Source organism: Cynoglossus semilaevis, chromosome 14 (assembly GCF_000523025.1).
Source record: "Cynoglossus semilaevis isolate Cse_v1.0 chromosome 14, Cse_v1.0, whole genome shotgun sequence".
Taxonomy (NCBI): Eukaryota; Metazoa; Chordata; class Actinopteri; order Pleuronectiformes; family Cynoglossidae; genus Cynoglossus; species Cynoglossus semilaevis.
This window is the reverse complement of record NC_024320.1, coordinates 5655944-5674449: the sequence shown is the minus strand read 5'-3', so window position 1 is coordinate 5674449 and position 18506 is coordinate 5655944. Positions and strand designations below refer to the sequence as shown.

At 41.0% G+C, this 18506-nt stretch overlaps 3 protein-coding genes across 5 annotated transcripts; 1 reads left to right on the top strand and 2 right to left on the bottom strand.

Annotated features, from left to right (window-relative positions):
• Positions 1–369: 369 nt before the first annotated feature.
• Positions 370–9519, bottom strand: LOC103389350 (cGMP-dependent protein kinase 1-like). 3 transcript variants are annotated; one of them, XM_025062470.1, is made up of 20 exons: positions 7849–8907; positions 7604–7739; positions 7462–7528; positions 7277–7376; positions 7010–7123; positions 5815–5920; positions 5680–5743; positions 5468–5545; positions 4987–5081; positions 4638–4703; positions 4475–4549; positions 4068–4164; positions 3817–3956; positions 3582–3671; positions 2938–3079; positions 2687–2850; positions 2490–2612; positions 2329–2391; positions 2182–2248; positions 370–1219 (listed from the first exon to the last, which is right to left on the bottom strand). In XM_025062470.1, the coding sequence occupies exons 1-20, from the start codon at positions 8162–8164 to the stop codon at positions 1121–1123; spliced, it is 2202 nt and encodes a 733-aa protein (XP_024918238.1). In that variant the 5' UTR covers positions 8165–8907; the 3' UTR covers positions 370–1120. The 3 variants fall into 3 exon arrangements, with proteins under 3 accessions (XP_024918238.1, XP_024918239.1, XP_024918237.1); XM_025062471.1 differs by lacking the exon at positions 370–1219 and adding an exon at positions 8967–9519 and having other exon boundaries at positions 1628–2248; positions 7849–8076; XM_025062469.1 differs by lacking the exon at positions 370–1219 and having other exon boundaries at positions 1628–2248.
• Positions 9520–9656: 137 nt separating this feature from the next.
• On the top strand, positions 9657–11258 carry lage3 (L antigen family member 3). The gene is made up of 3 exons (XM_008324735.3): positions 9657–9813; positions 10476–10604; positions 10691–11258. Exons 1-3 carry the CDS (start codon positions 9764–9766, stop codon positions 10803–10805), a joined length of 294 nt encoding a protein of 97 aa, XP_008322957.1. The 5' UTR covers positions 9657–9763; the 3' UTR covers positions 10806–11258.
• Positions 11259–11525: 267 nt separating this feature from the next.
• On the bottom strand, positions 11526–16024 carry wdr45 (WD repeat domain 45). Its single transcript, XM_008324738.3, has 10 exons — positions 15623–16024; positions 14621–14695; positions 14431–14535; positions 14172–14277; positions 13976–14070; positions 13622–13701; positions 12917–13125; positions 12727–12828; positions 12487–12632; positions 11526–12026 (listed from the first exon to the last, which is right to left on the bottom strand). The coding sequence occupies exons 1-10, from the start codon at positions 15669–15671 to the stop codon at positions 11917–11919; spliced, it is 1077 nt and encodes a 358-aa protein (XP_008322960.1). The 5' UTR covers positions 15672–16024; the 3' UTR covers positions 11526–11916.
• Positions 16025–18506: the final 2482 nt, after the last annotated feature.

Genomic DNA, 18506 nt, shown 5'->3' with positions numbered 1-18506 from the left:
CAATGATTGATTAGTCCCAGGGACAAACGTGAGGAATGTAGTCACACAAATATATTTTACTAGAAAGTGAATGTTCCAGAACATTCTGTAGGAATGCAGTTCCACAGTTTTATGAGGTTTTTAGATTTGTGTTTAAGTAAATTAGAAAAACGTTAGAAAAACAAAGTATTAGAGTATTTAGTTTTACTACTAGTACAGTATTTAGTCACACATTTACACTGACAATAACACATGAATTAATCCTGTTGATTTATTAACTGTAATAATGTCAGAAAACAAATGTATCTCTTAGATTTTTTCACTAAATTCACCATAATTAACATGTAAATCAAACTGTATTTACTGGGCCACATTCATCTTTCAGTGTAAGTTAAAACTACAGATTTATTCTGCGATTTATTTTTAAAAAATGTACGTCAATGTGAATTACTTTAATGCCCTTTTATATAATCCCACTCTGTTCTTTAAGTTCTTTAATTTGTGGGTTTGTTTCGTAAACTCTGACACTTAAGAGGATGTGGAAAAGAGTGTGTGTGTGTATGGGTGTGTGTGCGTGTGTGTCTTATCTCAGCGTCAGTTCTCAGTTAAATTGTGGGAAAGATTCGTTAGAGAAGGAAGCAGAGTTTCCATCATGAACAGGAGTCAGTGAACCTCACACGACCTCAGTGACCCCATTATCCCGGAGGTCAACGCTGGCTGATAAACATCTGCAGCACCTACTGCGGACACACTGACTTTACCAGTGACAAATGGATTTATTTCTTTTCATTAACTGACAAATTTGATCTTTAATCTTTAAACAAATACCTGTTTTATTTTGAACGTTGTTAATCAGCTAACACACACACACAGTTCTATAATCAGCTTTTCTCTCTTCTCTTCATTTTGTTCACGTGTCTTTGGTATCTGAGTCGTCACTGGAGTGTGGGATGTTTCTGCGTCCTGTCGTTGTGCTCAGCCTTCCTAACATCCAAGTCTTCTCATCTGGAGGTTCTGGTCTTTGAGGGCTTTGTGAAAGCACCCAGCTTCAGTTCTCCATGTGGTCTGATCAAGAAGTTGGCGCTCCTTTATGTTATGGCTTCACTTCCTCTTTAGACCCTTCATTCCTAACAGACAGATGTTAGAATTCCAGGTCCCAGCCGGAGTCCTCGTCAGGAGGTGGGTCGTCGGTGTCCTCGGGGAATTCGTCAAAGTTGCTGTTGTCCAGTGGCCCTTTCACCTGTTGGACCAGCATGGATTTTTAAAAGGTAACAGTAACAGTGAGCAGACGTAACCACACAGTTATGAACTACTTCCCAAAGACTGATGTGAACCATCCTGTGTCACATCCTGCCAATAATATTTAATCGTCTGAACTTTAAACCAGGGATATTGGACCATTCACTCTCCTACACCAAAGTCCATAAAGAAAATGTGTGAATTTAGCTCACAGGGATTTAAGAGCTGCTGGTCCACTGCTGCCTCCTGTGGTCACTTTGTGTCACTGAGGTTAATCTGAACAATAAGGATTCAAACCTATGAAGTCATATAATCACACATTTGCAGATTTGACAGCTGCTTCATGGGATTTATTTGCGGATGTAAAATAATTGAGTTTCCTTGGAGTTTGGTGTGTGAGTGGATTTACAGGAAGGTGTGGAGGATTAACACAGCTGCTGCTGCTGCTGCTGCTGCTGCTGCTGCTGCTGGTGGTGGTTGATTAATGTAACCTCCAATGAACCACAGCAGCAGCAGCAGCAGATATAATCTTGGTCCTCTGACAGGAGGAGATGTGTGTGAATGTTTTGTCATAGTTATCTCCTGAAGGTCTTAGTAACTCCAGGCACTTTAGTTCTTCATGTAAATTGACTTCATGTGTGTGTTTGTTATGTAACTCTGGATGAAGACGAAATATTCTGTTTGGATTTGTTTAGTTGAACTCTTGTTGTTTTTCTTAAGAAAAGTTTTACCGTCTACCAAAACGTGGAAAAAATCCAATGATCCAATGATGATCCAATGAACTACCCCCCCCCCACCGCCCCAAAAAAAAAAAAAAAAAAAAAAGAAAAAAGAAAAAAAAGAAATCTGCACTCAATGATGATGAGATAGCAGAGAATAAAAAACTCTTTGTGGATTATAAATATAAAATGTTTTGTATTGGAATAAGACTCTTCTAAACCATGGATCTGGACTCTGACCCACCACAGGTATATACGGAGAGTCAATGGTTCCTTGACGAAGTCCATCCCAGTTGAAGCCCTCGAACCACCTGGAGCACAAAGAAAGGTGTTGGCATGACAACAGCAGACAGCGAGACATTGAGGCACAGACATCTGTGTCCCGTCTCACTTGTGTTTTTGGATGTCCTTCACTCCATTCTTCTGGTTCCCCAGTCTCTCTGAGGGGTTGTCCCTGAAAACATCAGCATCACAAATGCACTGAGCCACAGAGCAGCAGGTGTGAGTTTGAGTTTCTAAATAATAATAACAATAATATTAATGATAAAACACCTGCAGAGGCGTTTGATAAGGTTGGCGGCGCTCTTGGTGATCTTCTTTGGGAACTCGATCATATCGATGCCTCTCAGTATGATGTTGTAGGTCTTCATGGGATCAGAGCCTGAAAATGGAGGACTGCAGGGTGGAAAGGTTTTGTTGAGTTCAGCAGAAATCTTTCTAATGACATGACGGTGAGGGGAAGTATCTACCTGCCACTGAGCAGCTCAAACACCAGGATCCCCAGAGACCAGCAGTCAGCCGAGCTGTCGTGACCTTTGTTCAGGATGATCTCTGGAGCCACGTATTCAGGAGTCCCACAAAATGTCCACGTCTTCTTTCCCAGACCTACCTTCTTGGCAAAACCAAAGTCCACCTGTATGAAGGACATAGTGGTCTCAGCAAATGAAAATCACTGTTCTCATTCTCAACGGGACAGGAACCAAAACCAGAATGTCCAGACCAGTTTGGCGTATCCTCTGTGGTCCAGTATGATGTTCTCCGGTTTGAGGTCTCTGTAGATGATTCCTCTGGAGTGCAGAAAGGCCAGAGCTTCGATCACGCAGCCCGTGTAAAAACGGGTGGTGCTGTCATCAAAGGAACCCCTGTAGATGGTACAGATGTATTTAAATAGTTTCTCTTTTATGTCTGTCTGCAAACCATAAAGACCTGGGGACGAGGACCCTGTCACAGAACTTCAGCTCTAGGACTGATATCTGGAGAGTTAGTTCCTAAAACCTCCGACAATAAAAGTCCGACATAAGAACCAGAGAGAGAAGACGTGTAGGGGACATGTTCCCCAATGTGGACTTTCGTCCACATACTGGTCTCTCTGTCTATCAGTGGCAGTGTCTCAAACACATCTGATAATAACCCAGCTCAATGTCTTCCCTCTATGGACGCCTCCATTTTCTTCATCCGTACCAGACTGTTGGACCACTACTAAATGCTTGGGCAGATTTGTTAAATTAGCGCAGTGCTAACAACTAGCAGCAGCTACTGTACAGTATATCATGCCAAATGACCACGATGGCTGTCACCAACTGCGGGAGCCTACTGCAGACTTGCAACACCATGGAATTATGGGTAATATCTAGTGGATCGTACCTGTCCCTGAGCAGCGACCACAGCTCTCCACCCAGACAGACCTCCAGCAGCATGTAGAGGTACTTGGTGTCTTTGAACGTCCTGTACAACCTGCACCAACAGAAGAGAGACAGAAGACAGTCCACAACATGACCGCAGTCTGGATCACAGGGAGACCTCACTGTGAGTCTGACAGAAGTGATTCTGGTGTCTCCACTTGGACAACAACCCCCCTCCCAGAAAGGCCAAAGCTGACCTGATGATGAAGGGACTGTGAGCCTCCACCATGATGCGTCTCTCTGACAGGATGTGACCCTGCTGGCTGCTGTCCAGGATGTAACGCTTCTTCAACACTTTGAGGGCGAACGACCGACTGTGATCATTCTTCAAATGCACCTGAACGCACGCACGCACACACACACACACACACACACACAGAAACCGTCAGTGTCCAGCAAACAGACACCTGGAAATCAGCCGTCTTCCTCACTTCACGGTAGACCTCACCAGCGCCACTCGGCTGAAGCCTCCCACTCCCAGAGTGCAGATGATATTAAAGTCCTTCAGTGTGACACTGGAGAAGAAATCCGCCTCTACCTGTAGTCTGGAGGACAAGAGGGGACAAATGGAAAAGACATGTCCAAGTTTGACATGGGTTCAGATCATCGTGGAATGTCAGGAACTATCAAGTTGAGAAGGAAGTGTATTTACAATATATATTTATGTATAGTGGACTATATATATGTACACACAAGCATGTATATGTATATTATGTATATGTGTATATAAACACACACATATATATACACACACATAATGTCTATATATATGTATATATTAGTGTCTAAAATTGAATTGAAGTTAATCGTCTAGAACCCAGCAGGCGTTCTCAAGGAGAGGTGACCTCCACTCACTTGGCATTGACCTCGTCCATGTCTTTCTGTTGGCTTGGAGTGTCATCCAGTCCACCAATCAGCTGTTTGAAAGACCTGAGGGACGAACCGACCAATCACTGACCATCTGAGGTCCACATTATGGGCTGCTGTGTAAAACAAATCCTGACGTAGAAGAACTCACTCTCGGTCAATGACCAGACAGGTGACGTCTCCCACGGCGGTCACACTGGCCGTTCGAACGTCCTCACTGCACAGCAAAGACAAACATCTTATCTTTGTTGTTTCTCACCTAAATGTCTGATTATATATTCTCATTTATGGTTATTTCTGGGCAAACTTTCATTCATCTTTTGGTTATGGCCATTTGACTCGTTATTTAAAGTTTATTGTCTTGACTTCAGTTTGTCTTAAAGTTAATGTTTCTGAGCTTTAAGGGTGAAGTCAATGTTGTAAGAACCAATCACATTTTTGACACTTCTTTTTCTTTTTTTTTTTACAGAAAGTCTTAGATGAACCCATGTGATTCTCACCCTTTCAGAGCCTGCTCTCCAAACCAGTCTCCTTTGGAAAGACTCTTTTCATTCGGCATCTCCTCACCATCGGAGTTCTGCTGCGACACTTTCACCTGTGCACAACACAGTCGTCACAACCTTCACAGCTCAAAGCTAAAAATAAAAGAGGCGGAGCCTCGGCCTCTGGTTCTGTCAAATGATCGGGGAGAAAAATCACTAAAAATGGTTAACGTTAGTGCCAGGGTTTTAACCAGTGATTCTCTCCATAGAGTCGATGCACTCAGCAGATGGGTTTAACTCTGCTGGTTTATTTTTTTTCACATATTTCTTTGGTTGGTGGATGTTAATTTTTTATATAACTGACGTAATTGAATTTGACAGAAATAGATGAAAAACTGCTCTGATTTCTGGAACCTCTGAGAAACTCTCCTCCGACTCTCCTCATTGTTACCACCTCCTCATGAATCTTCTCCTCCTCTATCTCATCCTTTTTCCTTACCTGTCCTTTACTGATGATGAAGAATGTGTCTCCAGTGGCTCCCTGGCGGATAATGTAATCACCGTCGCTGTAATGAGTCTGAGCACAGAGACACGTCTGTAACTTCAGATCAGTCAATGCAGACATTCGTGCTCACCGTCACTGCAGGGAGCACAGATGTCAGGAAGTGATAGTGAAAAGTGAGTCTGTGCACCAGAGGTTGGAAACAGTACCTCCTCCAGAACATCAGCCAGTTTACTGAGAATGTCCTCAGGGAGGGATGAGAAAGAGGGGACACTGGAGGAGGTGGGAGACAGGAGTTAGCTGCATGTTTTAGCTGACATGGTGGGGTTAGCGATGATCTGTACCTGCGCAGGAACTCTGTGTACTGGGAATGTTTAATGAGCCCTGTCCGCATCATGATGGTCTGGAAGTCCTGTCGGTCGATGGCCCACAGCTTGATGTCCGTCAGGGCTGGAGACAGACAAACGAAGAAGAGGACAAAAAACATATATTATGAAAAAAGATATTATTGTCTGTCAACTGTTGTTCTAAGGGAGTTTATTTCCATAATTAGAGCGAGGTTTGGGATGTTTTGGAGAAGCTTGTATGAGGTCCTGTCAGAGTCTTCCAGCTCATCAGTAAAAGAAGACAACAGTGTTTTTCTGGTAAAAAGGCCGAAACAGTGGAACTAAACTGGTGTGAAAAGTGTATTTTTCCAGTTTGCTTTTCTGTGATGTTCCACGTCACAGTTCCATTTGTGAACATGAAGTCTACTTCAGGTCAAGTTGGCAGGTCAATATAACATTTCCATCCAACAGAAGCCCATGTAACAGCGTGGCTCACAGCTCTGCTTTTATTCCTCCTGTGGATTCATACAAAACACTTGAAAATGCTTTTAAAAAACAGCCTTCAGCATCAGATGAGTGTGTGTGTGTGTTTACGCGAGTATTTCTTCGTTGTGTGTGGGAGACTCTGTATTATTGAATCAAAAGAGAGAGAGCCCTGAAGACGACCTTCATCACACTTTCCATTTATCAGAGGATGACTAACAGCCGTGCATCATTCCAACATTTCTTTGACCTGAATTATTTTATTTCCTACTGCGCTGACAAGACCTTCAATGGGTCTGTCAGGGCCACAGCCTCACTTTCTGAATAACCCTCTACACAGCTGCTGCAGCAGGAGACACAACTCAAACTATCTGCACCGTGAATCGATTTAAAATCAATACTAATGCATGTGCATCAAGGCATAAGGACTAGGCTGCGTTAGCGCAAAAAGCCAGTGGTCATACCATGGGACTACACACTCTAGTACAGTAGGTGGCGGTATGCACCTGTAAACGTTGGCTGTGACCTGCTATTAAACCAAGGTCTCTGTGTAGGGGTTAATAAGTGGACGTAGCACAGGGCTGACCATCGTTCATGTGACTACAACAGGAACTGGAAGGCAATTCAAATCTATTCTGATTGGCGAGAAGCTCTGGGTTGTTCTCTGTACAGTGTTGACCTCCAGTCAACTGGTCTCCATGGTTACAGCTGTTGGTCTTCACAGCCTCACCTGTGACTGACGCTGTGCGGGTGCAGTTGTACAGGATGGCCAGTTCTCCAAACACTTTTTCTGGACCAATGGTGCAGAGTTTCTTGTCTTGTTTGGTCACCTCCACCATCCCCTCTGTCAACACACACACAAACATAAAGGGATATTAGCAGAAACACTTCCCCCCGAGGATAATCAACAATCACCTCAGTTTAATCTCTTAAGGGTTGGGGGTTTGAACCCTCACAGTAGGTTTGGGGACTATATTAATTAGATGAGGTGTCTCACCCTCCATGACGTAGACCGTGGAGCCATCGTCTCCTTCCTGGATCACACAGCAGCCTTTCTCTAAGCTGGTGGGACGCATACAGTCCATGATGGTGAGGATCTGCCCACATGAGGTCAACGACAGTCTGACTGACACCAGAACCAGGCCAAGTTCAACAGAGTCCTGCACTGATCCTGATCCTTACCTGTCCGTGTTCCAGGTGTTTCATGAAGTCATTGTCCATCAGCGCCCTCTGGATCAGCTCACTGGATCTGCAGATAGACACAGGAGAGGTCAGTGAGAGTGAACGTAAATGTTCCTGGTCACTTATTTGCTCAGACACTCACTCTTTGGACTTGCAGTAGCTGGTGAGTGTCACGTCCGTCAGCTGTGACGGGTCCAGAGCTGAGGGCTCGGCTGAGATCGCCTGTCGTTTAGTCCTCTGAGGCTCGTCAGCTCCAGGGGCCAAAATCACCGCTGCTTCTGGGAACATCCAGAGGGAAGGGGAATTCAGCCAGAAGGAGTTTGACAGGCTTTGACCACGAGTCACTCAGTGTATTTGTCTGCTGAGAAGCTAACTGTGCTAACACACCTGTGGTTGTCTCTGCAGAGCTGGCAGCTTTCAGGGAGGTGTTGCGGTGTTGGTCCAGGTCCAGTTGCAGCTGTCGGATCAGATCATCCTTGGTGTCCAACTCCAGCTCCAGCTCATCGATCAGAGCGTCCCTCTGTCTTAGCTCCTCGATCTTCAGCTGCAGCGCCAGCTGCAGGTCTCGTAGAGTGCTGCCACTTTTAGCCATGTGCCTGTGCATCTGCAGCTGGCCTGTGAATAAAGACAATGTTGTGACTCTGGAGGAAATAAAATGTGAGTTGTATCTAATGATGTAACTTTTCAAAGGTAAATCAAACATTCAAAGAGGTTCATGTTTGGTAAACGTCTTCATACATCTGTTTTAACAAGTCATTATTCAAAAGCTGCAAAGACTGAGGTCATGGTTTGACACTAAACAAATAATAAAGAGACCAGTGATACTTCAGACCAAAGAAGGTCCTCCTGTTAGTGGTGTGATCGTTTCAGGGCCACTGCTTGTTTTCCTACACTTTCTATATTCATAGTTTTCTTGAATCCTTGTTTCTTGATCCATGTTTGTTATATTTTATCCCCTGAATCCACACAAACACAGGGTTTTTAAAGTCCTGTCCACACACAAAACTCTTAGTGCTGTCAAAACATCGGTCCAAACAACAACAAAAAAATACACTGCATATTTAGATTAATATTGTCAGAAAACGTCATGTTATGTCTGTAGTAGGGCCACATCCCACACTTTGGTTAACAGCATTGTATTGTTTTTCCGTTCATGCATCATTTCATTTCATTCTTCTCTTCATCGGGTGATGGAGGAGACAGTTCTCCAGCCACACAAACCTATGGTCAATCACAGTGTCCAGTTATACTAATCCTGCATGTTTATGGATCGAGGGTGAAGTGCCTTCACAGTGTTAAAATTGTGTTCCACATAAATAAAGTTAGTGACTCACTCTGAGCTCAGATAATGAAACGACTGAGACCACAATTACACAATTATACATTTAAATCACTTTTTGTCTTTTTTCATATTTGATACAAATGATCATCAAATCTTAGTCTTCAACGGTGTTTTATCTAAGTTAGACACAAAGATCAGACACAGAGACTCGTTGTGTACTTACTTGTTACTTGCTAACTTGTGATTAAAAGAAAATCACAGCTGTAGAAAGTGGAGAGAAATGATGAAGAAACAGGAGATGAAGAAAATCCAGCTGGTTTTCACTGTCATCTGTAGAAAAGATAAGATTCTCAGACACGAGCCGTTTTAACAAGTCACTTATCAAAATAGATCCCCGCACTGACGTGTGAACCTGTTGTCAGTCTGAATAATCAGAAAAAGACAAAGATTCAGGAGAACAGGAGGAGGAGGAGGAACACCTGATTTTGACAGCAGCGGCTACAAAATAAAAGTCACACATCGATTTTATGTTGAAAAGCCAACTGAGCTCTGATTGGTCGGTTTCTGACAGCAGATCGTGTCCTTGAATGAGTTTCCTTATTATATGCTCTTGTTTGAAATAATACTAAAAAAAACTTTAATCGATTTTGATTAAGTTTTGTTCTATATTTCTTTTGTTCTTCTAGTTACTTTAGATTTAAAACGACACAAATCAAAAGACATTAAAATACCTTAATCTTAAATTAAAAGAACTTACTAACTTGCTTTAAGAGGAACGAAGAACGACAGAATGTTTTAGATTAAAAAGTTTAAATAGGAAAGATGAAAAATATTATTATTTTTTTAAATAAAATAATGTGTTTCAAGTCGAGTAAATACAGTATAATTATCTATGAAGGCTATGTGTGGAGATCCCAGTTGACCGCGTAGTGGCAGCAAGAAGCCACCAATTCAACTTCATTGCTCTTCGGAGAAAGAAGAAGAATCACTTCCTGTCCGCTCGCTTCAACAACAACCACGATGGCAACGTCAGTTGTAGAAACAAACTCTGAAACAGGGAAATTTGAGTTGTATCCTTTTCCAAAGAGACCAATGCAGGAATATTTTTTAAATACTTTATTTATAATACCAAACACCGATAATGTTTTCTCGGTGTACTCGCTATGGTGTTAGAATTCCACGAGGGAAATGTGTAGCTGTGTTTAACAACACGATTTACATTTACAGTGACTATATTAGAAAAATACGAAAATAAACTGTTGTGTGCATTGTATATCAGTCACAGCTTAATATAAGAAATGCAAGCACCGAGATTACCGAAATGTAAATGCCGAATTATTCCCGTAAACGATATTTTAATTTTACTTCTTTATTAACGGCAGCAGTAGACAGTAACTAGGTCCCATATTGTTGTGTATTGATATTGTACAAAAGAAATCCACAAAACAATTGGGTAAAAGAACTGGATTTCCACCTTATTTTCTGCAGTTTGGAAAATTATAGAATAGATAGAAGGAAAATATGGTAGATTTGCTTTATATGAAAGAGAAGTGTCACTTCTAAATAGAAACTGAAGTTTTCCCTGTAAAAAAGTCAGGGTTTAGTCAGGGTAAAAATTGTGTTATAGAAAATAAGTATTTAAAGAAAGTAACTTTAAAAACTTTATTTTAGGTTTCTAGTTTCATAAAACTAGATCCGGTCTCTGTCAAATGGTCCCTTAACACTCCTGCAGTTTTTTGGAAGTGCCGTTCCCGACATCTCGTGAAGCAGAAATCGCTCTGCGCTCATTGTCTCCAGACCGTGAACCAAGGAAAGGTGGAATAACTAAAGAGCTGGTGCTGTCAGAAAACATACTGTCTGTGTAAGAAACCTGCATCCAGAACTATTTTTCACTCAACAAAGGGTTTTTTTTTTTAATTTATCACCCTGTATGTACCTGTGTCACAGTAGGTGGAGTGCAGACGAGGCTCGAATCCTCAGAGTGTCTGTGAACTCCTTTCTGGATCACCTGTCACTTGTTGTGGAGACGATGGAGATGTTTGGACCTCCTGTTTCTCTGTGAAAGTGACCCTGGACTTTAAATCCAACACTGGACTATTGAGCAGGACTGAGTTGCAGCACTTGAACAAGGTAAAGGGACAGTTCAGCCTATTCTAAGGGGGAGGTAACGTAACCAGAGTCTCCCAGAGACAAGGATGTTTGGCTGCTATAAAAACTCAGCTGTTGTCAGCACGGACAGGAAGAAGCCAATAAACAAAAGACTCTCTTCATTAAATCTTAATTTGTTTACATCACTGAAATGTTAAAAAAAAGTTAAAGTTTTGTTTTCTGGCAAAAAAAAACCCTCCTGTGGTCAGTTTGTGTCACAAGGTAAATTTAAAGTGAGGATAAAAAACAGAGGCAGCAGTGAATCACCAATTGGTCTTTGCAGGGAGCTTCAATCATTTCCTTCACAGATATAAGTTTATGAGGAGTTCTGTTGTGTTTTATACATTAAAAAAATTATATTTAAAAATGGTGTGTAGGTGTTTTTCAAATGGCAAGTTTTTCAGTTATTTTTAGATATGATCTTGTCCCTTACAAACCTAAATAGTCTAGTTTCAAAGTTGGGCTATCTTACATACCAGGAGGGGGCACTGCAGAATCAACAACCGTGTTCTTTTTTCACAAACCATCCCATCTTCAACAGACCTACTAAGATCCAGAGTCTGAGTTTTCATCACTTTTTATGCCTATTAGAAGGCACAATGTCATGTTTGTTGCTAGTAAAAGTCTTCAAAACTTCAAATATGCAATATATTTATATAATAAAGTTGGTCTCTACAGGTCATGCATGTTCTTTTAAGTCTGACAACAGACTCATGATGTACAAGCATCATAAAAAAACAAGCTTACAGTCAGATGTTGATGGCTCAGATACAGACGATTATAAAAACAGATCAGACAAAATCAATAATTGCATTATCAATCTGATGACAATCACTAGATTTATTATCAACATGATCCCAAATCCTGAAATGAATGAAATTGACAATGGACCTAGGAGATACTGAGTAAATACATTTCTGTCCCAGTCCAATTTTGACTTGTCATTGTCAGAAGACAAACTCATCTCTGTGGTTCCTCAGAGTGTGTGGTTGTTTTTAAACTGATCTCTGCAGCTGTGAATTTCCTCAGAAGTCGTCGTCGTCACAAATGTCCAGATAAACATCAAAGGCCTCTCTATTGCAGTTGCCGTCAGGAGTGAACACATACTTGTGGAAGGTTCCGTCCACACAAATGGCTGCAGAGAAAATTATTTTAATCACAGATGATTTGAATGACAACATTTTGTTTTTAGAAGCTCCACATTGCTGCATTGGCTCCCTCCTGTGGTATACAGGGGAATGTGGTTCCCATAGGTACTTGATGAGTCACATAGTTGTTCAATACTGTTGTAATATAGTCTTACTCAATCTGTGTGTGTTTTCAGAATTGAATTGAAGTACCATTTGTTGTACTGCCTTACTGTACAGTGAGTGCATGAAAGTTAGGGAGGCAGAGTCAAAAGGCCTTGTGTGTAAAGGGACACAGGGAGAGGATAAATAGGCTCATGTACAGTATTGTCATTTTAATGCAAAATATAAACTATTGATTTCGTCCCATGTTATATCTCATTTAGAAATATATTGATATATATTAAAATGTGGAGATATCGCCCAGCCCTAGATGGTGGTAACAAAAAGTCAAAATGTTCTTCTTACCGATCACAGAGTTGACGTTCTTCGAAGTGTTCTTCCCAAAAGCACAGATGCAGGCACACTCTGCCGGTACAGTAAAACTGGCCAATGACCACTGGCTGTCTACGTACTGACCAATCACTGGACCCACCTTCCCGACACGAGCTAAGCTGAATCAGGATGAGGAAGGAAAAGAAGAGAAATGTTTATCCAGAGGAGTTGGAGGTTATTTAAGATGGGACGATGACGAGTAACTGGTCTTACGCAGAGCGCCGGTTCAGTTTGGTGTCTTTAAGGGCAAAGATGTGAACTGTTCCTTTATCACTGGAGGCACAGAGGAAGGAGGAGTCGTGGCTGAAGTTGATGCTGATGAAAGAACAAAGCAGGAAGTGAAGACTTTGTTTTTTTCTTTTGTAGACACTGACCTTTGACACGGTCTCTTCCGTGGTCGTACCAGTAGAGTGTGGCTGGATCAGTTCCTCTGCGCAGCTCCACCAGTTTGTCTCTGGTGGTGGTGTCAAACAGACGGATGAGGGTTCCTTTACGTGAGGCAGATGCAGCCACACTGCCTGGCTGATTCAGAGCCACGCAGGCGATTTCACTCTGGTGGGCGTTGATAGTGAAAGGAGCTGAAGAGGTTCCAGGTTTGGTGTTGGACAAGTCCTGGTCACAGAAGAAGACTTCTGATGTTTTAAAAGGCACATGTTCTGCTTCTCGTTTACAAATTTCTGTCATTCTTCAACATTTAAATTAAATCTAAGTGCAGTAATAGATAAAAAAAACAAACTTCAACATGACTACAGTACGTAGACCAACCACAGCTCAGTGACCTCACTGACTTTCTCCCCAAGTGTTGTTTACACAATATCACTGCAGCTGAGCTTAGCTTTTGGGTTGCACGTTTATGGTCTGGTAGTTACATACGAGTAACACAGGTAGTGATAGTCTGGGTGGAGCTACTCAGTGAAGGGAGGGTTATTATAATTATAGGAAATGTAAATGGGATGTTTTGAGATACATTTCCATATTTTTGCAGTTCATCTACTTAGTTGCAGATAGTAAATTGACATAAAGTCAATTTCACAGAATATTAGTTCTCTTTTTAGAGGTTTTATAAAACAAAAAAAATCACTCAAAATTGTTTGAGTGAGTGACTTACCACCAGCTGCAGGCTTCCACATTTATGTCCAGGAAAGACCAGCAGCTGCTTCTCCAGGCTGGGACATAAATCACACAGTCCTGCAACAGACAAACCACCATCACGTCATTACTCTCTGTGTCCCTGAAACTGGAATTACAGCTCATCCAGACACCGCAAACAGAGCAGAGTAATAACTATGGTGGAATGACTGACTGTTCAGTCACTGCTGTTTCTGAGGCCGATTGTTTTTGTTTTGAACACAGTAACCTGATAGTGACATTAAAAACCTAAGGATTTCAGTAGATTTATCTCCTGTTTAGAGAGAAAAGGAAGATCACCTCAAAATCTAAACAAACAAGAAAAGGTCATGACCTTTGGGATTGTCTCTGGTGTCAAACTCAAACAGTTTGACTGGGTTGTCTGGAAAACTGTACACGTAGATTCTGTTCTTCAGCACAATGATGATCCTGGAACAGAATCCACAAAAAAAAAGAAAAAGAAAAGACAGTTGTAAACACAACACTTAAAGGCAGTGTCCAACCAAAGCACATGGAAACTCTGAACTCACTTGTCATGTCTCATGCAAACATTCAGGACGGGTTTAGTGAAGGTAAACTCCAGAACCAGTTTGTCTTTGGGATCCCTGGACTCACGGGCGTCGTCCCAGATCAGGACTAGAGATGAACAAGATTTAAATAATAACATTTGTGCTCTCGTTGTGGCTAATTTATGATCCTAGTAACCATGACGTTCTCAGGCTGCAGATGTTGGACACCAGAGATAAACCAGAGTTCTGCCTCATGGTCTCATATTAAATATGTTCTCACCAGAAATTTCGGAGAATTTAGGATTCACTCCTCCTCCAACAAGGGCCAACAGGTTGGATCGATGCAGCATGGAGCACAGAGCAACACTGCCGACCTGCTCATGGTCTGAACGCACACGCATGTACACACATCTGCTTTAGTATCCAAGGTTATGTATAGAACAGAAAATGTGTTTCAGAACACTCCTTACCCAGGTGTCCTTTCTCCATCAAAGGCTCTACATTATAAATCCTGACTCCGGTCTCCATCGCGCAGCAGAAGCAGCCTTGTGATAAAGACACAAAGACACTGAACTGAATGTTTCTGAACAACACCAAGTACAAGGACACGGGGCATAATACTAAGCACTGGAGTACAAACAGGGCTGTTTAATCATCTGAAGGTGATTGTCGATCTTTGTTGCTTTATTCTGCAGCTTCTTCTGTCTACAACCATCAGGTTGAAAACGCTTTTTAGAAACCTTCACCAAACAAAAGTCAATAAAGAAAATGTGTTGTTGATGCACTGCTGCCTCCCTCGCCAAGTTGTTACCTGTTTACAGTTCATTCAATCCTTTGTTCAGATTTACTGCAATGACACAAACTGACCACAGGAGACAGTATTGGAACGGGAACAGGGAGTGGAAATCCTAATTTGTTTGCCCTTTAAACGAGGGAACTAGTAATCTTGTGTATTGAGATAACTTCCAGGTTTACACATTTAGTTCCTTTTACTATCGATAGCTCCTGGTCCATACTAGAGACTACATCATTCTTGGTACTGTTCCTTCTGTGTTCCCGGTAAGAGAACGATTCCTCATATTAGTTTTATACTTGTTACTTTTGTAAATACACACAGTTCTTTGTACTTTCCCCCATCTCAACAAAAAAAGATAACATCATTGCAAAAACCACAGTTGTGACTAAGATACCAGTGGTGGAAAACACCTGGTTCTAACGTTTGATGAAAATGCACAAGGTTATTAAACTAAACTAGTACTAGGACCTAGTACTAATAAATGGGGTTGAATGACATGTATTATACGGTTTTGTTTATATGTTTATAAATAATCACTCATATCGTAGTACTTTTTGAAGTTACTGTAGTGAAAACACACGAAGATTGTTTTACTAGCCCTAGTAACAGCCAGTGGTACTTGTTCTTGTCACATAGTTCCTGGTAATACCAAGTTAGTCGAGGTTTGTGTTCTTACTCTGGTCCTGGTTGAACATCAGGCTGTTGACTCCTCTCTGCTGAGTCATGGTGGACAAGCAGACGGCAGTTACTCAGCAAATGTCAACGCAACAAAAACAACCGAGAGAAATAAGATGCAGCGTAGGACAACACGGCGAGAGTTGAGCAACAGTTTTAGCTCTGATTGCTAACAGGGTTAGCATCAGAGCCTAACAGGTTTCAAACGTCTGTTTGTGACGTCAATAAAAATGCGACTATAAACACCCGCCGGTACGTCACTGGACACGGTTTCTAGAGTCAGAAAGACGAAACAATTGAAACAACCGACTAACTAAAACAACAGACAACATCGATGGCAACGGAACTAGGAGGTTTGTTTTTGTTTTCCTTTGCCGACGTCACTGACGCATGCTTCCGGTTTGCTTCCTGTTTGCGTTTCTGTCTTTTAAAAATACCGAAATAGAGCAAAATGACAAAAATATTCAAATTCTAATCCATCGACGTTATGATAAATTATATAAAACAATTAAATATATTATCAATAATATATTTATCAATATTTTCAATAAACGACACGAAACAAATACATTTTACGTGAACGAGAACAGATTAACTGTCCTTTCATGTTCCCTGTTTCCTCATGCCAAAATTCTGTTAAACTTTTATTTAAAGGCTACAATATAGTCAGCCAAGAACCTGAGGTCAGAAAGAGGCGACAGTTAAATGCCAGTGTCAGACAAGTGGCAGGAGCAGGAGGAGAATCCATCCTATCATAAGAACATCTCTGTTATTTTAATGTCATACAAAAAAGGTTTTTAGGTGGTTTTATTGGCACCACAGGAGAATAATTCTATACCAACACAGAGAGGTTGGTGAATCTTCTGAAGCCACTAATTATTCTGTTTTTGAACAAGACATGAGCCAAAGCTGAGCCAAAACAAGGCATTTTACTGACTATGACACTTAAACCATTTACAGTCTGATGCCTTGTTTTCTCTCATCTCTCAATTTTTTTAAATATCCCGTGGTGTAATCGAATATCAGGCGTGTTAGCTGAGGATGTCAAGTTTGAATCTCACCATCCGTATATATAATGAAAATAATTTAATAAAAGTGATTATTCTCATTATTATTATGATTATTATTGAAGAGACAGAAATGTTTGTTTTTTTTAGTAATTTTTGATGACAGATCAAATCACTGTGATTCATTCACATCGCAGGTCAGCATGACTCTGTCAGCTCACAGCTATTTTTCTTTCTTTTTTTACATTTAGTTGTTAAAAATACGGGTAAATGTTTTTACAGAATCATAGCTGGAGACATGGACACATGAGCAGGTTCTGTGCGATTAAGGAAAAAGACATCAGTGTGAAGTCTTGTTAAAATCTGTCATCTGTTGCAACAAGAGATGATGTCATCCTCAACCTACCATTTCTTGATTTGATCTAATGTGATTCTGGGGCTTACAGGGAATCTGCAGCTCATTTTCTCCTCACCTCATTAACCAGTGATACAATAAACAAGAAAAATAAGGGAAATACAGAGCTGCTGACGATCTACATATATATATACTTAATGTAGGTATGTAGTTAATTAATGTTTGCTTACAATATCAAAGGTAATTTAATTACAATTTGGGGTTAAATTCATTTGAATGATTGGCACAGAGATAATTATTTACTTTGTTGTTTCATGTTAATGTTATAAGCTACAACATTTAGCAAGAAAACTGTAAACTTATTTTATTGTGTGCCATCAAAGGTTACTGCTCAGATTCCATATTACAACAACTATATTCATAGTGTAGTACCTTCTGTAGTACGGTTTAACACAACAGAATAATCCTACTTATTGTCTTCACACATCAATATAAGTTTAACTGGAATATTCAGTTTATTTATTACCAAGCCCCCCCGCCCCCAACATTTCTATATTTTCACTGTTTAAACCCTTAAGTGAGCACGTTGATGTTGTGACTCATTGACAGAGTGACAAACAGCACTTTGAGAGAACAATGTCCACGTCCTCCCACTGTCTCTGCACTCGTCCACTCGCTGTGGGTTTGACTGTTCTCTGATGAAGAGCAGAGTCAGGACAAAGGAACAGGAAGACAGATTCAAACTAACAGCTGTTCATAGAGACCAGAACATGTTATACAATGGTGTGAGTCACAGTTCCTGACAACAACAAAAAAATCAATTATCTGTGAGAGGCTCATTTCATAAAAGACAGAAGTGATGCTTCAGATTTTTTGCGGATGTGGAGAGAAGGACTTCACAAGTCAAATTTTAGACACTTGACAAAGGACGTAATTAATTAAATCTCTCTCTGTATATTTCAGCCACATTTTTAATATATGGTACTAGACAATGTTCTAAGATGCTAAACGTCTTACAGTGTCTGCCTGGTACAGTGTGTGTGAGTTCCCAATGTCTTCAGTCTATGTCTCCCTGCCCCCCTCTGTCCCTCATGGTTCCATCAAGTCAGTCCCACCAGTGGTTCATCTGTTGAGGTAAAAGCCTGATTCTTCCACATAGTCGCTGTTCCATCTACTGCATATGCACATACATAGTTCCTGGTACTTTCCCACTTATTTCTAGATCGTGTGGTGGAAGCACGCCTGTTCCAAGGTACCCCTCTGGTTTCTAGTGCTATATTTTGTAGTGTAAACATGATGTATGTACTACATATAACTGACCAGAGCCTTGTTTGTGCTTAACGCTAAGTACATATCCACTAAATACTGGGCCTTTTGTCTGTCCGTTGTGTTCATTCCTTGTGTGATTTGGCACATTTTGGAGGAACTCTGAGATGAGTACCACAATCATCAGTTAGAAGAAGACATCAAATAAAACAACAACAGAACAACAACATCATCCGTCCAAATGCTCCTTTGTATTG